A 20761-nucleotide genomic window follows, 5' to 3' on the forward strand; every position below is an offset into this window, starting at 1 on the left:
AATAAAAAGGCACGAGAGCCGTCTCCGATACGTCTGGCGCGTTTCCCCAAGATATCGCGATACGCAACACATATATTGCGCATATGCATAATAAAATATGATACACGGTGCGGTATGATTAGCTGTTTCTCATTAGCACCCCGGCGGATGCTTATTCGGCTTTCAGATCAGTGCAACCGTGTGCAACCCGCACACGGTAGCTCCCAGCGAATCGCGGGCAGCTCGTTTGTGCTCCACCGTGTATTTTGTACTTGTCCATTTGCTTACATGCGTTTCCACTACACGCGTCGTTACGAGGAGTTAGCGCCATCGGACCCCGCGCGCCGCGCCGCCCCCCCGCCCTCCGCTCCGTTAATATCCATACGCATATATACATATATGCATATATACGTATTTCGAATGTGTGTGTGTGTGTGTGTGTGTGTGTGTGTGTGTGTGTGTGTGTGTATATGTATACCTCGAAGGATGATCAATTTTCACCCACGCCATACACATGTTACTGCAGCTTAGTTCTCGAACTATCGAGAAAACGAATAAACGCGGGACAAACGCGGATTTGACCTTAGCCAATGTAAAGTCCAACTGAAATAATTTTGAAACAAACTCTCTCTCACAAACTCTTAATTCATTGAAAATTAATTGCCATCGCGATAAATGAATAATGTGTAAATAATAAGAAGAAATTCTAACAAACCTTTTTTAGCTTCTGATACAGCTATTGAATGAGATACATATTTTCTTCAATGTTTTAAATTATGTTTAAAATATATCAATATTATATTAAAATATATCAATATTATAAATATATCAATATAAAATATATCAATAAATATATCAATGTTTAAAATATATAAATTACATAAATTACATATTCAAAACGTAAACGCAAAAATATTTATTCTCTGTTAATGTTTGCATGATGTATTGTATATTGTATGTATTGTATATTATTTAGCTTTAGTTCATATATCATTAATTTGTGCTTTATAAAATTTATTTTATAATATAATTTTATAATATTTAGAAATAATGTATTGACATAATTTATGTCTTATTACAAAGATCAAGTCTTGAACTACGGAAAAGAAATTATCTTCTTATTAAAAACTTTATCCTCATTCTTTGAAAAATTATGAAAGAATTGTGCAAAAACCAGAAATATATAGGAAACGTACTAAAAGTTTTTTTATAAATTTTTTCTCTGTAGTGAATTTTTTCTATCACATTAATCATAAAATGTTGTCAATTTTAATTAATATCATTTGTAAGAAGGATAACTATTTCTAATGTCTTGCTGTCTGATAAGTGATATAGTGATAGATTAGACTATTTAAAAATAAAATTGATAAACATTGAATTTTTAAAAATAAAGATTTAAATATAACATTGAAATTTTGAAATTCAAAATGGCAAACTAAGTGTGATAAATCTGATAGACATTAAAAATAAATAACGAACAATTAATTTTTTAGATAGACTTTTCACGATAACAGCGTTGTTCTTTCTATTATTTATTTAAATAAAAACTCATATAATATCATAAATAATTCTTCCTTGTATAACCATTAAAATTAATAATATGGAATACAACGGAAATTCTACGGTGAGTATAGCACTTATCAACCGGCTAAAGTGCGTCTGACGAACGAATCATGAATTGTCAGCATGAGCAACGTAGATAGAGACTTGACACTAGTCTAGATTAGGCTTATGTACTAAGTATGTCTCCCCGGATCCGGGAAACATGTCGAGAACGGTTAATGGTTCTCGACCGTTTCCCCTGAAGTATCTGTAAATTCTATAAGTTACATATTGCGGGAGAAGTTGGTTGTAATCCACCAACTTCGGAACTCGAGTGTCTTTGTATAGTCGAGCCAGGGGCCTCGCCGAGCGGAGCGCGCTGCATCAAAGTAGTATGAAATAACTTTCGCGAGTCCGTGAAGTTTTCGTTTTCCATCCGGTCGAAAATTATTTCCAAGAGCTCAAGTTTCTTAAAGTAATGTCCCGTTCACTAACTATGACGTTTGCATTTTCATGTCGGAAGGTAATTCTTCAATTATGACCATTAATCTATACACAGCGCTCTCTCTCTCTCTCTCTCTCTCTCTCTCTCTCTCTCTCTCTCTCCCTCCCCTCTTTCCCTCCCTTCCCTCTCTCCTTCCTGATCTCTCTTCACCTTTCTCACTTCTCTGTATAAAATGCGTTGAAACAAGGGACGGCGAAGGATATAGAAAATTTATTTCTAGCAAGCTTAATAGAAATATGTCTCGGCCATGGGAGAACTTGTTTCTCTTTTAAAAACACTTTCAACATTTTTTACATCGAAAAATGGTGAAAGAGAAATTAAGGGATATTAAGTTAAACAGTCCGTACGTAATCGCGTAAATATGAAAGCGTAAACATGAAGTATCGATAAATAAGGTATAAGTATCGATTCGACATTAGCGGCGATAAACAAAAAGGAAATCTATCTCTCCGCTATTTTCGGTTTGACGTAACACTCACGTCGGCCATGATTCCGGCATGGGAATCGCGTAACAACCGATTCCCCAGACGGCGCAACCGAGAAAGCGAGCGGGAAACTAACACAGAGCAGTTCGTAACTCCTTGGAACTCGTTGGAACTGGTAACATCTTTGCTACTTCTCGAGTGACAACGGCAGGATGGGTCGGAAAGGCATAAAGCGACAGTTCCCCGTCGCGAGACGCACCATTCAGCGGCATATGTCTTCGCAGTCTGACGCTTTGATCTTTTACCTACGCTATCGGCCATCGGGGGATGCCACTCCTCCGCCCCTCACACTTCCGCCCCTCACACTTCCGCCCCTCATCCCTCCGCCCCGCCGTCTCGCCGAACGGACGGACGTTCGAGGCTACTTTGGACGCAGCGTCTTTGACTTCGTTGACCGAGATCACGTTCCGTGGGAGGGAAAGAGGAGGAAAGATGGCACTATGTGCGCACTAAAGGAATCGGATTTCTTCGCTCGTGAAATCAAATTTTCCCCGACGAGACAGCGCGCGCCCACATCGATTTCAGCAGCGTCATAATTATTCGCCCGTTATAAACTCGGCTGAGGGGTAAATTAAATCGCGCGTCGAGTCCGCCGCGCACGCGAGATGAACGAAACTTCCATCCCTCGGCTCTTTGTTGTACGCGAGCACATACGGCCCGACTAATACAATATCGATGCGCCGAACGCCGTCGACAGGCGCTTGTTAATCCGTCGAGCAGCGATAATTTTTGGCCTAATTGCTCGATCATCTTCGATGAACTCGAAATTTGATATTTATGGGGGCGGATAATATTGGCAGCGAGCCGCGCCAAGTTCGCATTATTCGTTCGCATAAGGAGATAATTCAGATGAACATACATGGCGTTCAATGCATCAATGTTACAGGCGCCTTTAGTGTCGCGCGGCGATAATTATCGCGCGCGTTTCTCCGGCGCTCATTTAATATTTCACGGGACGGCGTAAACAAAAGTGTAATATCGGAATATTTCCCGGATGCGCGGATGGCCGGTTATTATAGCGACCGGATATACGAGAAAACGAAACGAAACTCGCTCGACATTGAGATCGCGCGCGCTCCCGCGTATACGTTGATAATGGTCCAATGAAACATACAGAATCCCTGCCGTGGACGAGCCGCGGTGGAGGCGCGAGTATGCGCGTATCAACGCGCGCGCGGGGCGCATTTTACGCGCATTATGCCTCCCATTATTAAAACATATTGGCCCGGCGTCCGTTTGTGCGCGCGACCAGAAACGAGCCTGAAACGAACGTAACGCCGATAGGGTTGATAGATCACGCATCTCCCTGACGCCCCATCGATGAGCCGAGCCGAGCCACGGGGCCGAGCGCGCGCGGCTATTTCATTTTCCATCTCAGTGGATTTGCCGGGGTTAATCGATAATCGCGCACCACAGACACGCCCGACGCTCGTTGCGATAACAGCCAAGCGAACGGAGAACCAACTCCGCCCGCCGGGACCATTCCGGGAACATTATCAACAGTCGGCAGTTTCGACGAGAAGACGTTTGCGATGCATATATAATAATTCTCTCGAACGTGATATATATATATATATATATATATATATATATAAAAAGAAAATTAATATACGCGAGGGTTAACAAAATTCTGTACGAAAATTCTCTCGCTCGCGTGCAAAAATGCGAGAGGCGTATGAAAGCGAAACGTGAAACCATCCCGAAAATTGAGTCCTTTAAAATGTTTAGAAATGGCTTCATATTCTTATATGGGAAATCTCATATGAGAAATATTCTCTATATGAGAAATATTCCCATTGTCAAGTCATCAATAGCATCGATTCGACAATTCTGTTACAATGTGCTTTATTGGCGATTATTAATTTCTTGTTGTAATTACTTTAAATTTGAAAGAGATTCGATCCACGCTGAACTGCTGCGACAAGACGCGATCTACATTTTTTCCACGTCGCTAAACGTGAGATCCCTTTGATATTGATCTGTCCACGTTCTCTTGTCCACTGATCAGGCACGCTATCGACTGCGGAAGTCGCACTAGACGGGTACCATCAGCTGGTTACATCCGATTGATGGGAATACAGTTGATCGCGGGTCCATGTAACGTCCGATCGAATCCATCGATTTTCTTTCGTGTCGGTCGATAGAGCGTCATATCCGCCACAAATTGCCGTCGGAACTGAACCAAAGCAATTAGCAGCGTCTGCGTATGCGCGATATCGAATTGGCATGTGGCGACACCGATACACAGTTATAGAGTCTTCTCATTCACATTCGAAGCTAATTAAAATTATATCATCACGCACGATATACGTTATATTTAGCATTTTCGAAAATGAAGTCGGAGATCGACGTCCCATCCGAGTAATAGCAGTAACGAGAGAAATTTATTGAGACGAATAACGTGGCACAAACCACGAGAATTGCGAGAGTACGTCATTAATGTGGCGCCTCGTAAAAGTGCCGATCACGTTGCAATCAAAATCACTTTCGTCCTGGAAAATTAAGAAACCCACTTCTAACGATCAACGTAACAACATAACAACGTAACAACGTAACGACATAATTGCTGATCAACGTAACGAATCGTTGTGCTCGGACATCTAATCTTGAATAGCAGAAGTCTTCATCATCGACTTTTCGTAAAAATGTATTTTATTGGGAAGAATTTATTTATTTTGAGAATATGTGGTAACAAAAATATTGGAACAACACACAAGGCGATTGTTACTAGAAGTGATTTATACTGTCAAAAAACAAAAACTAATAGCGAATTGTTTATTTATGTAAAAATTTGTGTTTCTTGTTTTTGTGTTTTAGTTTTACATTTAGTTTTATATAACATATTAATATAAATAAAGCCATAAGAAATAATAAAAATGCTTTCTTCTATAAGGGATTTTCTTTTAAGCTAGTCTCATATTATATCCAATTCATTCTGAATAGTCATGCGTGGTTATTTTTACTAAACTAACGCTTTTGATTATATTCTTTGTTTGTCAATTACAATTATAGCAATCTATAATACATCAGTTATAGATTTTTGTCACCATATTTAGAATTTTTAATTTCCTTATAATATTTATTGTTAATTTACACGACTAATGATTTCGCCCATTATTTTCCATATTTTTCAATTGAAATTTGTTTTGTAAGAAATGGTAAAATAGTTTTTTTTTAAATTATTGCAGCAATTTTTTAATAACTGCTTGTTCTATTTATAAATACAATATAATTTTTTCCTCTTTAATGTTAATTTTTTATTTTTATATTCCATTTTGTAGGTTTTTTTTATTATTTTTTGTAAATGAAATAAACTAGCCTAAAAAATAAACATTGAAATTTTCTATTGTTTTTTGTTTAAAAAAACATTAGGTTTTATAAATAAAAATACATGTAATTTGAAATTTATATCCATAGGCCAAAGAATTGAATTATTTTTGAATTATTATTGGATAATGTTTTTATATTTTTCTTGACTCTATTCATTTTCTTGTTGACTTTCAATGTTTTTGTAATAAAAAAATAAAAACTTTTCTAAAAATTGAGATTTTAATGCCATTTTTTTAATACCAGCCATATACCAGCCATTTTATAGTAACATCTCTATTGTGCCAATATTTTTCTCTATCACTGTACATATCCTATGCAACCTAGTAACAAATAACTCGATTAATTCTCTATAAAACATTTTATGAGACAAAAAATGAAAGTTGTATGCATGAACATGTCAAAATATCATATATGTAAAATGCATATGTAACATGCATAAAATTTTAACTCCTTCCGAAAACAAAATATCTAAAGCCAATCGTTTTACTTTCATAATAAAATGTCAAATAAAATTTGAATAAAGAGAATATATTTTTTGACATGTTTTCTGCTGTTCCATTTATATACGTTACGCCAGTGTAACAAGTTCCATTTACCTAGCGTCCTTCCTGTTTTTTATTAGCCAATCGATCGACTTTACGGCGAACTTTCGATCGCAACGGATAATGTCAACGTTGGAGTTTCGCGGTTTTGTTTGGCGGTACTCTATTGCTATGGTAACTTTACGAATCGTTTGCGCGCGCGCATTTCTTTTATTTTGTATATTGTTCCCAATAAAGAGCTTTACTCGGAAGACGCGATGAGTGACATATTTCCGGTATGCATGTCGCCCCAATGAACGATAAGCCAATTAATTAAGCTGATGTCTAACGGGCGTAAGTATCATTGATTCGTATCAATTGGTCAAGTTTGAGCAGGATCACAGGTAAGGGTCACATTTGAAAGCCATTTAAACGACACATTAATTAGCGGAATTACTGCATTAACGGTAATTGGAACGGAGCGATCGCTGTGCTCTCGCGAGACGTGACTATTCATGTTATTTGCATTCCGCAAATACACCTTTACACTATTAATGCTTAATTTAATACCCTAAATTAGTCAAGAACATTTATATTATAACTTGCAATTGCTCCTGTAATCGAAGATTCAATTCTTTATTTAATTCCTGAATTAAACCTCCTGAATTTCTAAATTCCTGAATTCCTTAATTCCTGAAGTCACACTTTATATCCAACTTCTCATTATTATTTCTCAACATAAGTTAATAATCTTATTTCCAGCTGCAAATTTTATAGACTTTATCTTTTCCTTATTTGTAATTTTGTGATTTCTAATAAACTGCATTCGCGCACTTGTATCAAAGAGATTTTATGTGCGTGTATCTCGTATAAAAGTAACAAAAAAAAAAAAAAAATAACTTGCCTATAAAAATATATCTTGTTTTAAAACTAGGTAATAAAGATTGATACATAGCAGCAGTGCACGTAGCCATAGATTTAGGGTCTACAAATTTGAAAAGTTTTTCTTTAGTTGAAGTTGTGCACACACAGTAATAAAAATTTCAGAGGGGAGGGAGAAAGAAACGTAAAAGAGGAAAGACGCGAAGAAATAACGGAAATAACAAGTGAACGGAGCAAGAAAGCAAGGAAGCAGCGAGATGCCGATTGATTGTTATTACATACCACCAAGTCCACCTTGTCGTATCATTATGTTACTCGCAAAAGCACTAGGCATTCACCTTAATTTCAAGCTCATAAATGTCATGAAAGGGGAGCATTTGACGCCGGAATTTTTACAGGTTTCTTAGTGGTTTAAATTATTCTCATGTTTTTCACGCAGACTTATTAATAATCATTAAAAATCACTTTTTAATAATTCATTAAAAATCACTTACTAATAATTCATTAAAAATCACTTTTTCAATAATAAAAAAAAAATGAAAAGAAAGATTAGAGGCACAAATTATACACATCCATTGCAATGTTTTTATAAATCAATATTTTTAGAATTAAAATAAAAATTGTGGCAATAGTATTATTGCAAAAAACTATTTTGCAAATAATGTATTATTTTTATTTTTGTTTTTATTTTAAAAGCAATGTTACCAAAAGATTATTATCGTCTAAAAAGGAAAATTGTATACAATTATCAATAAAAATTTTGTATTAATTGTAAAAATCTGCAGTACGGATTAAAATAATATAATGATAATAATACTTTTTATTACATTATTATTTTTTATATTTTTTTAAAGGAAATACTTAATTCCAAAAATAGTTTTAGCATCTATTGCATGATACACATTGCACTATTCCATCGTAAACTTCGTTGTTACAAGTATCTTCGTTTGTAGGAGATAAAAATGGAGATAAAAATTTAAAATATAATTCTATTTTAGATCAATCCACAACACGTAATACCAACCATTAATGACAACGGCTTTATTTTATGGGAAAGGTATGTGAAAGATTCACATTTTAATCTACAATTTAAGCCACGCTCAACAATAATTTGCAATTTTCGTTGTTATAGTCGTCCTATTATGATTTATTTAGTCAGCAAATACGCAAAAAATGACTCTCTTTATCCAAAAAATCCGAAAGAAAGGGCAGTGGTCGATCAAATGATGTATTTCGATGCCGGTAGTCTCTATGCCAATCTTATGAGATGTTTTGTATGTATTAATAATCTTAATATTATAATATGCTTTAAATTAATAAGTCTATAATATAAGTATTACAATGTTCCACAATGATTTTTAACGAAATTAATTTTTCCTTTGTCAATTCTTATTCAACCGTATTTATATAATTTTTCTTTTCTAGATTTTTCTTTTTTCTGTGATTTTTATTAGAATTAAAGAAATATCTTGTATTTCTGAACTTCACTTTAGGTTTCCCTACACTGCCAATAATCTCTCTTCTTGTATATTATAATATTAGTTATTGACATGAGATACGACAAATAAAAATGGTTACTTTAGATACCGGTGGTACGAGGTCTAGCTAATTCCATTAACGAGGCAGATCTGGTTCGAGTGGAGAAATCGTTCGAGGTTCTCAACGCTTTTCTCGATGGCAAGGAATTTGCGGCCGGTGATAATTTGACCATTGCCGACTTCACTATCAGCACAACTATTTGTACGATATTGGTAAGCCCCCGTTCCGCCGGAGCATGACTTTATCGGATCGTCGTAAGTGCAAATACATACCGAGGTCGATTTTTCCATTGCAGTGTTTTGATTTCGACATCAGTCGTTACGATAACGTTGCCGCGTATTACGACCGTTGCAAGGAAACCCTGGAGAGATTTGGGTTTGAGGAGGTGCACGCTATGGGTGTTAAAACGTTTACCGAGATGTACCACGCGAACCTGCAAGAATCTAGTTAACATGGATATGGATATTTGTGCACGCCTAAAGCGAAGAATCGATAGTTACTCGTTTACCTGAGATCGAGATTAGACATGGAATCTCATTGTTGTACCTTATAGAATTTAAAATTTGCTTTTTACCTTCCGCAGTGTTTCAACAGCTTTGTTATGATAAACAATATAAGTGTTTTCAAAATGTTGTTACTACTTGATAGTTGCTTGATAGATTATTTAATAAATTCTTTGTTCGTAGAGCTGGTCTTTATACTTTTGCGTTATCTGTTTATACGTTTGCGATATGTATTTTTCTACATGTAACACAACAAAAGGCTTAAATATAATTACTGAAATATACTTAATATTAAATTTCATAACAAAGATGCACATAAAACTAATACATAAAACTAATTTATTATTAATTTTGTGAAGTGAACTTATGTTAAATTTTATCTTTCAGTATTTTAACTCATATTAATTTTACAATTACGCTTGTTCTGTAAATGTCTACAATAAAAGTTATAAAACTAACAAGAATCAATATTTATTCAGTATTGAAAAAATATAATAGCAACGTTAAACTGCGAATTATGTAAAGTCGACGACGTTACTATAGTTTGCTGTATCATCATTACTTCATTTTCTTAATTACTGCGTGACGTCCAGACATGCAAAATATAGAAGTTTCGAAATGCGCGAAACACATTATTCTTTACAAGCGCGCAAAGATGGAGAACTGTATATAACAATCAATGAAACAAGAAAAAAATCTAAAACAAGCATTATCGGAAAATCTTATCCTTTTTACATATTTACATCACTATATATCTAGCGTACGTATCGACTTTCAATGAAGAGAAGCGGACTTTTATATATCATGCACAACATATATATGTACATGTATATATAAATATATATAGAATGGAATAAGAATAGAAAGACTTGACAAATAAAAAATGTAAATAAAAGTTTTCAATATATTCGTATTCAATATAAACGTTTGAATTTTTATATGAAAAATTATTAATTTTATTTTTATAAATATCCTATTTTTTTAATATGCTTTTTTTGGTTATTTTGTTAAACTTAGTTAAATTTAGTTAAATTTTGAATTAATTATATTAATTGATTTAATTATATTAAGATATTAAGTTCTACATATTATATATTACAAAATAAATTGTTTATTTACACAATTCATTAGATTTTGTAGATTTTTTTATATTCATTTATTTTCTCTATAATATTTTATATAATACTAATATAATACTAATTTTCAATTTATACAAAATGTATTAAATTTATTAAATTTAAATATAAATTTTGTACTATGATGTCTGCGAGTTTTATTTAAAATTCGAAATTGTATAAAGCAGCTTCAAGAGTGAACTAATGTACTTGGCATACTTGGATCGCTACTTGAATTAAAATTACACTAATCAGAATATTGAAAAATATTACAGGCATATAAAATAATATAATTTAGAATAACTAAAAGATCGAATAAATTTATATTCAATATTTTTGTCATTTATATTTTTATAATTTATTACATTTTAAAGTATTATTTATTAAATTTATTTTTTGCGAATCGGATTCAATTTATTTATCTCTACAAACTTTTAGAAATAATTAAATTTTTTAAATACATTTATTATATTACTATGGGGAAACTTTCTTTTACACAATGCATACAAATGCATTAATCATTAGACATTTTTTCTTTTCTTTTTTTTTTTTTAGAAAAACAATCTTTAGTAAAAAAAAAAATGTATTTGTGTAAAAATGCCGATCATAATAACATTCACATACCGATTAGCAATGTCTTGTCAAGAATATAGCTATGATTTAATAAGCTCTATCTTTTTATTTTTAACAATCGCAATATTATCATAATAATGATAAAAACGCTGTTACCAAAAATTGTAGTATCTTATCGTTAATAATCACATCTGTGCACTTTTCGTTGACTTGTAGATATCGCGAGTGTAGATAATTGATGTTACGTTGCATGTACCATTTAATCGTTTATCTCCGCTGGTATTGCCTTGCCCCGGCACGGTGATATTGGGTATGTACATATATTGGTTGCTCCTGCTACATTATTGCAAGCAATTACGCAACAACCGGTGTAGGACAATGACGAGGCAGGAATGCGTTTCACAGCCGTGAATAGAATTCAGTTCGTTCTAAGGTAGCAAGAAACTGTACCTGCATTTGTCGGTCATGCATGTCGGACACGTCGAGGCGATTTTGCTTCTCTTTACTCTCCACATATTTCTAATTCATAAAATCCATTGAAGACCACACGTGTCTGCATTAATGGAGAAAAATTAACTTTAAGATTGAGATTTACGCCTCAAGGATGTATAATTTTGTAAAAAATGTATTATGTAAGTGCATGGTTAACGTATGGTAAAAAATATAAAAAAATAAAAATTACTTTTTTACAAACATATTTTTCTATTTCCTTATGAAAAATAACTCTATTATTAGGTTCACCTTGTTCTTGTAAGCAATTGAGAAATTGCGTAAATTTTAATTTATCTCATCTAGTAGAACATATTTTTTAGTATGTCGCTACAAATTCAGCATAAAGAAATTTACAATTTTAAACTTTAAATTTACAGTTTTACTTTACATTTTTTTCTAGTTTCTCATTATTCGATATGTAACGTTTATACATAACAAACATGATATACAACCTATAAATAACATAATCTACCTAAAAAATTTGAAATTAATATGACACAATTAAAAAATATAAATATACATTATATACATTAAATAATAATTACATATAAAAATAATTAAGTAAATTTTCTTTTTTTTGTTATAAAATAATATTTTTTTCTAATGTATCAGTTTGTTTGTAATAGGATGAGAACATCCTAAAGTCAATTTTTCTTATCGTTTTACATATAGACAACTATCATGGTTAAGTCGTATATATAGAGATTTAATTTTAACGCTGTAACATGTAACAAACTTTGAACGAATGAATTCAATCTAACTGCTTATGCGATAATCTATCGACGTTATTAACTTAATCGCTTTATGTTACTTAGTTTCGCGGTGAATTAATTTGCTTTGTAGAAAATTTCCAAGTATAATTGCATTAAAAGTTTAAACATCGAACGAACCGCAACTAGCTAATAACTCGATAGAGCTACTTATGCAATAATGCTTCTCGCGTTCTTCCCAGAAAGTTACTGGACGGTCAACCGCGATTAAAACCGGTCTGGTTTTGATTAAAACGAATCTTTCAGACTCGGAATGCAGTTAATTCGAAATTGTACTTACCATATTCTCATCGTGTGCGTTCTATGTTACTGTTTGCGTGGGAACATTATGTTAATCCTTGTGTAGATCTAAAAAAAAAAGTGTGGCATAGTTCCAAAGCGTTTGCTTACGTGGTAATCGATAATATTACATTCGTTTGTCGCACTTGCGACTATAGTTGGCGTTAAAATTATTAAAACATTTTATATTTTGTGAATAAGTCCCATGATATATCACACACATAAAAAGTTAGATAGATAGAGAAAGAGAGAAAATTATTGTTATAGTAATTTTAATATTATTGCGCTTTATATATATATATATATATATATATATATATATATCTTAAACAAAACAAGCACATTTAAAAAAATATGAAACAAAAAGATTAAGGAATAGATTAGAAAAAGGATTAGAAAACTTTTTGTATTTTAATTGAAGATTATTGTTTCCTTAATGATTAATAATAGCCATTAAATATAAAAAAAAGTATTAGTGCGCAGTTTATAAGTACGTACAAAATTAAAACGTTGCATAATCGAAAAAATAAAGCTAATGAATGCTCTATGCACGCACACGCACACATATATATATGCAACACACGCACACACACATCTCGGAACTTTACTCAATTACGCCAAGGTTTTTCCTTTAACAGGTATTCAGCTAGAAAAAGCCTACATTTTTAATACACAAACTTAAGTATCTTAATATACGACTCTCGAATAAATAATGTTTAAAAAGAAATGTATAAAATTCATTAGATAAAAAATGAGAGAGAGGAGATTTAGCTTATGATGCATCCATCGCTCATTTTTCGAACTAGTTGCGATTTGATCGAAAATATCGATTCTTCTTTTCATTGTTAATTTTTCCTGCATAGCATTTGCTTTCGGAATCAAAGTAATCTGGCAAATTTGTTCTCGTTTGTTACATCCGCTTGACGCTAGACACGAAGTAAATATATCAGTGTAGGAAATAGAAACCTTGAAACTCAAGGCCACGCTCGGACTGATACCTTCACTTGCTACCAAGTAATTGTCTACTGTCGGCTTCTCTATAGAAGATGAGATCTCATATAAATCTCATAAAAAGATCTCATAAAAAAAAGAGAAAAGACGGCTGTGAAACTTATGTAACTTTCAGAGGAAAGAAAATAACTACGTGCCTGTAGCATTGTATTTCGTTATTGTTTCGTGAACTTATCGCAGACATGATAAGTTTTAATTGTAATACAAGAAAGTTCGAAAATTTCTAACTATAATTATTTTTAAAACTTTATATAAACAATTAAAGTTGGAAAATTAAATATTAAAAGACTTAAATAAAAATTGTACTTGTTAGAATGAAAATCATTTTATTTATAATAAAGTAAGTAAGAAACATCATATCAATGTCCGTTAAGAAACTAATGTTGTATTATCGAAATGGGCGTGAACGAGATGACATCAATTTTTCGACGTTCTATCGCTACAAATCTTGCTGAATCAGTCACTTAATGGCAATGCTGAATCTTGAAAGTTTCCTTATGATGTCTAAAGAAAAGCATGATTTGCAAATTTTTTATACGGCGACGAATCATCAGCACGCTAGAACTAATTAGTAGATGCGGTTCAATTAGTTGATAAAATACTAATAAGCGCTGATAGATTGAAACCTAGATAAAATCACAACATAATCGAGTCTCAAAATAAATGTCCGAATCTGTGAGTTTACTCTTGCCAACACATTCTAAATAAAAAACCAACTCATCAATAGTGTTTTCTTTTTTTTTTTTTTATTTTTCAGTCTTGCGTAAGTTCACGAAATAAATATATCATGAATATAAAACAGAGTAATTATTTATTTCGATACTAGCATTGCATAATAAACTTATGCAAATTTCATTAACTGTCCCTTTTTTTTCTGAAAAAAACAAACCAGATAAGCGTGACGATAAAGCGGTAAAGAGCAATTGGCTGCTCAGCAAAGGCGTCGACTCATATGAAATAAAATATCGTCGTCACCGGACGGCCGATCTCTTAATAATGTATATTCGCCCGCTTGTTGGTTGCAAGGCCGTTTATCACTTATCGCTATTATGTAAATTGGACGGTTGAAACGATCGAGAAACGTCGCGATGGAGCAAAACTTAAAGGCGAATGACGCCCCCCGACTACCGCGAGGATTGAGAACCCTCGACGCATAATCGATCTCACTCTTGTGTGCGTACAAAACAGAGGCTGTGCTGTGCTACGCGGGCTTTATAAATAGCACGGACAAGCAAGTTGGTTGGACAGTCGACCATAATCTCGCTTCGCGTCTCTCCAGAGAGTGCAATCTACAGATTCGGTCCGTACTTTGACTTCTCTATTTCTCTCTTTCTCCCCCTATTTTCTTCCTACCCTCCTGCCAGAATTAATTCTCTAAAACTGCTAAAGTGACAAGGCTATTTCGATGATTGCGAAATATTTGTGATTTATGGTGCGCGAGATCGACTCTGCGAGGAATTCGAATCGTTTCCTCGTTACGCGATAATGTATGAACGTGGAAACTTGCGGCATCATTTTCCACGTCTGTCCAGTGCATAGAGGAATGTGTAAAGCTACTGGTTTGCTGTAACTCGCGGGCTATAATTGAAAAGTTTGCCTTTGATTAATTGATATGCGAAACCTACGTCCAATTAGATTAATCTGCGATAATGTCGCCGGATTGTTTTGCCTGATAGATCTTTTTGTGTCTCTTTTTTTTTTCCATGATTAACGCATAACTAGTCGTCTTCTCTTTTCTTTTTTTCTTTAATACGAAAAGCTCACGCGTACTATCGAAAATAGTTTCCAGTGCCGCTCGAATGCTCGGGAATGCTTGACGTGCGATCGATCACACTGGCCACTTCATTAATAGCGCGTCGCGCGTTTTCGCAGATTTCAAGATGCCCATCGATCTTTACCAACTTGCCGGAAGTGCGCCATGTCGGGCCGTGCGCTTGGCGGCAGCGGCCATAGGAGTGGATATAAACCTGAAGAACATTGACCTCATGGCTGGCGAACACCTGAAACCCGAATTTCTCAAGGTAACTGCGTAATAATTAAATTCTCTACAAAAGAAAGATATTTAGGGAAGTGCGATTGAATTATCCTTAATTTAAAAACAAAACTGCAAAGATAATAGATATTTATTTCATTTTTAAATATAATTCATTAAAAGGCTTATGATATTCCTTTTTAAAATTTTGCCCGGCTCATTTTGACCAGCTCATTCTGACACAAAGTTACTGTTTGTTATAGTTATAAAATGTTATCTATGCATATTATATATGTTTCTTTGAATATAGATGAATCCACAACATACGATTCCTACTTTGGATGATAATGGTTTATATCTGTGGGAAAGGTATATCTATATTTTTATCATTTTAGCTGAATTTAACAAATATCATAAATTTGATTTTTTACACAAATGAAATATATGAATATATGAATATCTATTTTTCCATAATTATATGCTATTAGATGCTAGATTTGCGACAAAGCGAGTTTTTAAATTTGTATATATTAAATATAAATTGATTTTATAAATATGCTTTTTACAAATTCTTTAGTAAAACTAGTGTCAATTATTTATTATTACAATATTAATTATTTACGTTTCATCATCGATTTGAAATACGTTTTGCAGCCGCGCGATTATGGCTTACCTGGCTAATCAATACGGCAAAAATGATTCTCTCTATCCGAAAGATCCAAAAAAACGAGCCGTCGTTGATCAAAGGCTGTATTTCGATTTGGGAACTCTGTACCAATCATTTGCCGACTATTATGTAAGCAATCTTAAATCACATAATACTTCATAAATTATACTTAATAACTTCAGATTCCACCAATGTAATGTAATGATTAAATGAAAGTAATAATGTATATGTATAACCATTAATTGCAGTATGTAATGATATTTACCGGCGTCACTCCGGATCAGGCAAAATACGATAAGATGAACAATGCTTTGGGCTTCTTGGATAAATTTTTAGAAGGAGAAAATTATGTGGCAGGCAAAACTTTAACTCTGGCTGACCTTACCATAGTTGTCACTGTTGGTAATTTTAAGGTGAGAAACAAGTTTTACACTAGCATATGTCATTTATTTACTAAAACATTTACTAAATTAATAAATTGTTAATGTAAGCATGGAAGGATATCTTTATATGTCTAAATGTAATATTATTTCTTATTTAAAAATTAAATGTAATATTATTGTTACTTATGACTTAAAATAAAATTTTTATGTTTTGTAAAAAAATTTTATTATATATATTTATTATATATTTATTATAAAAAATAAAAGAATAAAATATAAATTTATCAAAAATATGATTTTGCAAATTGTTATAACAAAAACGATATCAAATTAGAAACTTAAATGTTAATGCTTCCCTTTTTGCAGGTCATGGATCATGATTTGAGCAAATATAGCAACATTCTGAGATGGTATGACAGGGTCCAGGCCGAAGCTCCGAAATATAATGAAATCGAAGGTCCTAGTATGAAGGCATTCAAAGATTTCGTTGATAACATAAAAAAGAAGTGATCTTTTTGTTACAATTGTATAATATTGGTGCTTTTATTAATTCGATATGCAATATCTTTGTATCTTAGAAATTTTAATTTTGCACAAATAAATTATAGTTATACAAACAAATTAATAGAGTATTAATTTAAATATATAATATAATATTCTAAAATAAAGTTAGAATTAAGTATTTATAAATTCTGAAAAAGAAATAAAATATTACTATACTTTATTATTAATTAATTAATTCTAAGATATGAATAAGTCAGAGAACTTCAAATTACGGAAAAAGAAGACTCTAAAAATATTGATGACAAAATTAAAAAATATAATAAGAAACATAGCATTCTACAGATTTTTCTGAAAATTTGCGTATAATATTAATAGTAATTTCAGTGTAAAATTACGTGACAAAAAGTAATCACGCATATTAAAAATTTATTTTAATTGTAAACAAATATTTAATTACAAGTAACGTAATAATTGCATTTTTTAGACAGTATGTTTCCAAATGATAGTATTAGATAATATTTTTTAGACATTACTTCATTCATGATAATATTCAAATAAAGCTGTTAAAATATTACGAGACAATATACATCTCCTGTGAATTTCACAGACGTGAAGTTAGAAATTCTCACCTCTGCTGGTCACTTAACAATGAGAAAACTTTTAGCATAGTTTCCATGAACGCTCTGTCTTTGGAGAATCTTAACCTAGCTTACAACATGGCTTTGTCATGAACAAAAAGTTTTCACTACCAGATCAAAATCTTCCTCTTTCCACTTGAAATCTTGTTAATAGGTAAATTCCATTTTATCGACCGCGACAAAGTTATGTCGTATATATGCAAAGTCTCAAAGCTGCGTAAAATTAGTTAATAATTATTTTAATAAAGATTAAATTTTTCTTATTTAGTCTATTACAATATACTTACTTGTTATCGCTAAAAATAGTTGTGTATACATGTGCGAAAAAGAGTTTATATCTGTATGCAAAGATTGAATAAAAATTTTTATTTTTGCAAATTTTTAAGTATATATTTTTGCAAATAATAAAATGCTATAATAAAAGAAATAATAATTGTATTACACTACAAGAATTTTTGAAATAAAAAGTGTATATATATATATATATAATTCTTTAAGTTTTTTAAAAATTTACCGAAATACAAAGATTTATAACTTCTCTAAGAAAAAATTTTATTTTGGTATTGCCTTTTATAAAAACAATCTTTGAACTGAAGATTTGATGTAACCGAATCTTTCGAACCATGAACTCGTTCGTTCTCATTATCCGCATAATTTCCCGTTGATCCTCGGCTTGCCTTAAACTCAATGTTCATTTGACTCTACTCTTTAAATAGCGTTTAATGACAGCAATAATTAGAGCTCTATTTGCATCCGTTATATTCAGTTAATGATCATTGAGATATACGACATAATAAAATTAAACTATGCACTTTAGCCCATAACACTTCAGAGCACGAGAAAATTTTAAAAAACTTATATCTATAAATATGCTTGTGCTATTATAACATTTTGAGAGAGAGAGAGAGAGAGAGAGAGAGAGAGAGAGAGAGAGAGAGAGAATTACATGTAGTTATTTACATGTAGAATTACATGTAGTATATATTTTTTAATCTTTTTTAAACATGTTACAGTTTTTATAATACTTATATTGCTTAAAAGAATGTTATGAACATTATATCTATCTATCCGTTTGTCTATCCGCATTTATCTCTAATAAAACTCTAATAAAGGCCAAAGCTTACGCCGTATTTAAATACATGTCGATACAGCGTATCGATTCATGACAGTTGCAGTTCAGAACTGTTCAGTCTTTGTGCAAACCTAGAACTAGAACAGCGTGTGCACTTGTCCTCGCGAAACGAACATTTTATTTATTAATTTGGAATTAGGGAAGAAGTAATACTTGTAAACGCACTATAAATTACGCATATAAATAGCGTACGTATTAATAAGCAACAAATTGAGCTAATTTGAAGCCGGACATGCCTGTGCTGTATTATTTCCCTCCAAGTCCACCTTGTCGAGCTGTCATGCTTGTGGCGGAAGCAATTGGACTCGAAATGGAATTAATAGCATTGAATACAATGGCTGGAGAGCATCTAACACCGGAATACGCGGAGGTTTGAAAAATTAGTAATAGAATTATTTCATGATATATATATATATATATATATATATATATATATATATATATATATATATATATATATATTGAGATAATACTTATACTTTTGTGTTCTAGTTTAAAACAATTTCACTTGGACGTAAATTAAAAAAAATTATTTCTTAACATTAAAAAAAAACACAATTCTATTTTTCAGTTAAATCCGCAAAAGACAATCCCCTTCCTGATGGACGATGACTTTAAGTTATCAGAAAGGTCTGTATAAAAATCTTGGTAACGTATCGTGTAAACCACATTCTACAAAATTTATGTTATTAAATTTAATTCTTTTATTATTTAATTTTTTTCTAATTTGTGTTATTAAACTAATATTATAGTAATTATTAAGAAAATGACGTATTTTAGTCGAGCTATCATGAGTTATTTAGTTGATCAGTACGGCCAGGATGATTCATTAAATCCGCGGAATCCAGAGGCACGTGCTTTAGTTAATCAACGATTATATTTTGATCTTGGCTCGCTTTATGCGAGTGTATACGCTTATTATGTATGTATGCATTTTATTATTTTTTAATAAACTGTACTATAACTATGTGTGATCATTAATCATTACTTATTTTATTACAGATACAGACTGTACTTAGAAGAGAAACCGATACACATGATCCAGCGGAATATGAAAAGTTAAAAGAAGCTTTCCAAATTTTGAACGGTTTTCTTGAAGGACAGGAATATGTGGCTGGAAATAATTTGACAATTGCCGATCTTACTCTGGTTGTGTCTGTAACTACAGCAGAGGTAACATTGCTGCTGTTATGAAAAGTGAATAATTAATTATTTTTAAAATAAAATGATAAACTGTTATTGTTACATATTAATTTTTAATAGAACTTTTTGCATAGATATTTTTGATAGTTTCGATTATACTGTTTTTAACAACTGTGTTTTATTAGTAGTAGCTTTATTTTATGCTAGTTGACATATTTGAAAATGATTTTTGAGTGGATTAATTTTTATTGTTAGGCTTTTGGATTTGATTTGGGAGAATACCCAAATGTTTCTGACTGGTTGGCGAGAGTACAAACATCTGCACCTGGGTACGAAAAAGCTAATGGAGAACCTCTCGAGATGTTAAGAAACGTCATTTCACAAGCTGCACAAGGTAATGCAGAAGAAGAAGAGGGAGAGGAAGAGGGAAAAGGAGAAGCAGAAGGAGGAGGAGAAGGAGAAGGAGAAGGAGAAGGAGAAATAGAAGGAGAAAAAGAAGAAGAAGAAGATGGAAATGGAGAAGAAGGAGAAGGAGAAGAAAAAGCAGAAGGAAAAGAAGAAGGAGAAGGCGAGGCAGAAGGAGAAGGAGAATAATGAAAAATTTATTAATTTAAATATGTTATTCAAATTTTTAAATTAGAAAATGCTAACAGATAAAACATTTATATGTTACGTTATTAATTAAATCTCAACCACAGGTATTTAAACAGTGTAGAAAAGAATCTATTATCTATTATATACAATTTTTATCAAAAATTATTATTTAAAACAATTATATGTTACTTTCACATCATTT

General features: G+C 32.2%; 3 protein-coding genes and 1 long non-coding RNA gene across 9 annotated transcripts; 3 read left to right on the top strand and 1 right to left on the bottom strand.

Moving 5' to 3' along the window:
• The first annotated feature begins 4590 nt into the window (after positions 1-4590).
• LOC112552954 (glutathione S-transferase D1-like) lies at positions 4591-9570 on the top strand. 5 transcript variants are annotated; one of them, XM_025219551.2, is made up of 6 exons: positions 5805-6716; positions 7410-7642; positions 8243-8301; positions 8377-8518; positions 8828-8995; positions 9079-9570. In XM_025219551.2, exons 2-6 carry the CDS (start codon positions 7502-7504, stop codon positions 9232-9234), a joined length of 666 nt encoding a protein of 221 aa, XP_025075336.2. In that variant the 5' UTR covers positions 5805-6716; positions 7410-7501; the 3' UTR covers positions 9235-9570. The 5 variants fall into 5 exon arrangements, with proteins under 5 accessions (XP_088928126.1, XP_088928120.1, XP_088928123.1 ...); XM_089072000.1 differs by lacking the exon at positions 5805-6716 and adding an exon at positions 4591-5158 and having other exon boundaries at positions 8243-8518; XM_089071994.1 differs by having other exon boundaries at positions 5777-6766; positions 8243-8518.
• A 1275-nt stretch (positions 9571-10845) lies between these two features.
• On the bottom strand, positions 10846-14577 carry LOC148938166 (uncharacterized). Of its 2 annotated transcripts, XR_016138199.1 has the most exons (4): positions 13991-14577; positions 12517-12584; positions 11425-11527; positions 10846-11310 (listed from the first exon to the last, which is right to left on the bottom strand). It is a non-coding gene; the product is annotated as an uncharacterized LOC148938166 (long non-coding RNA). The 2 variants fall into 2 exon arrangements; XR_016138198.1 differs by having other exon boundaries at positions 10846-11527.
• Positions 14578-14676: 99 nt separating this feature from the next.
• Positions 14677-17169, top strand: LOC105431841 (glutathione S-transferase 1-like). The gene is made up of 6 exons (XM_011646290.2): positions 14677-14826; positions 15399-15547; positions 15809-15867; positions 16153-16294; positions 16414-16578; positions 16915-17169. The coding sequence occupies exons 2-6, from the start codon at positions 15407-15409 to the stop codon at positions 17056-17058; spliced, it is 651 nt and encodes a 216-aa protein (XP_011644592.2). The 5' UTR covers positions 14677-14826; positions 15399-15406; the 3' UTR covers positions 17059-17169.
• Positions 17170-18854: 1685 nt separating this feature from the next.
• On the top strand, positions 18855-20758 carry LOC105431868 (glutathione S-transferase 1-1-like). Its single transcript, XM_089071985.1, has 5 exons — positions 18855-19192; positions 19394-19452; positions 19603-19744; positions 19825-19995; positions 20221-20758. The coding sequence occupies exons 1-5, from the start codon at positions 19055-19057 to the stop codon at positions 20557-20559; spliced, it is 849 nt and encodes a 282-aa protein (XP_088928111.1). The 5' UTR covers positions 18855-19054; the 3' UTR covers positions 20560-20758.
• The last annotated feature ends 3 nt before the right edge of the window (positions 20759-20761 follow it).

Source organism: Pogonomyrmex barbatus, unplaced genomic scaffold (assembly GCF_055798465.1).
Source record: "Pogonomyrmex barbatus isolate J1 unplaced genomic scaffold, ASM5579846v1 scaffold1, whole genome shotgun sequence".
Taxonomy (NCBI): Eukaryota; Metazoa; Arthropoda; class Insecta; order Hymenoptera; family Formicidae; genus Pogonomyrmex; species Pogonomyrmex barbatus.

Coding starts and splice junctions, on each gene's coding strand:
- LOC112552954 (XM_089072000.1), top strand. CDS start 7,502: ATGCCGATTGATTGTTATTACATACCACCAAGTCCACCTTGTCGTATC. Junction 7,643..8,242: donor TGACGCCGGAATTTTTACAG/GTTTCTTAGTGG, acceptor ATTCTATTTTAG/ATCAATCCACAACACGTAAT. Junction 8,519..8,827: donor CCAATCTTATGAGATGTTTT/GTATGTATTAAT, acceptor TGGTTACTTTAG/ATACCGGTGGTACGAGGTCT.
- LOC105431841 (XM_011646290.2), top strand. CDS start 15,407: ATGCCCATCGATCTTTACCAACTTGCCGGAAGTGCGCCATGTCGGGCC. Junction 15,548..15,808: donor TGAAACCCGAATTTCTCAAG/GTAACTGCGTAA, acceptor CTTTGAATATAG/ATGAATCCACAACATACGAT. Junction 16,295..16,413: donor AATCATTTGCCGACTATTAT/GTAAGCAATCTT, acceptor CATTAATTGCAG/TATGTAATGATATTTACCGG.
- LOC105431868 (XM_089071985.1), top strand. CDS start 19,055: ATGCCTGTGCTGTATTATTTCCCTCCAAGTCCACCTTGTCGAGCTGTC. Junction 19,193..19,393: donor TAACACCGGAATACGCGGAG/GTTTGAAAAATT, acceptor TCTATTTTTCAG/TTAAATCCGCAAAAGACAAT. Junction 19,996..20,220: donor TGTCTGTAACTACAGCAGAG/GTAACATTGCTG, acceptor TTTTATTGTTAG/GCTTTTGGATTTGATTTGGG.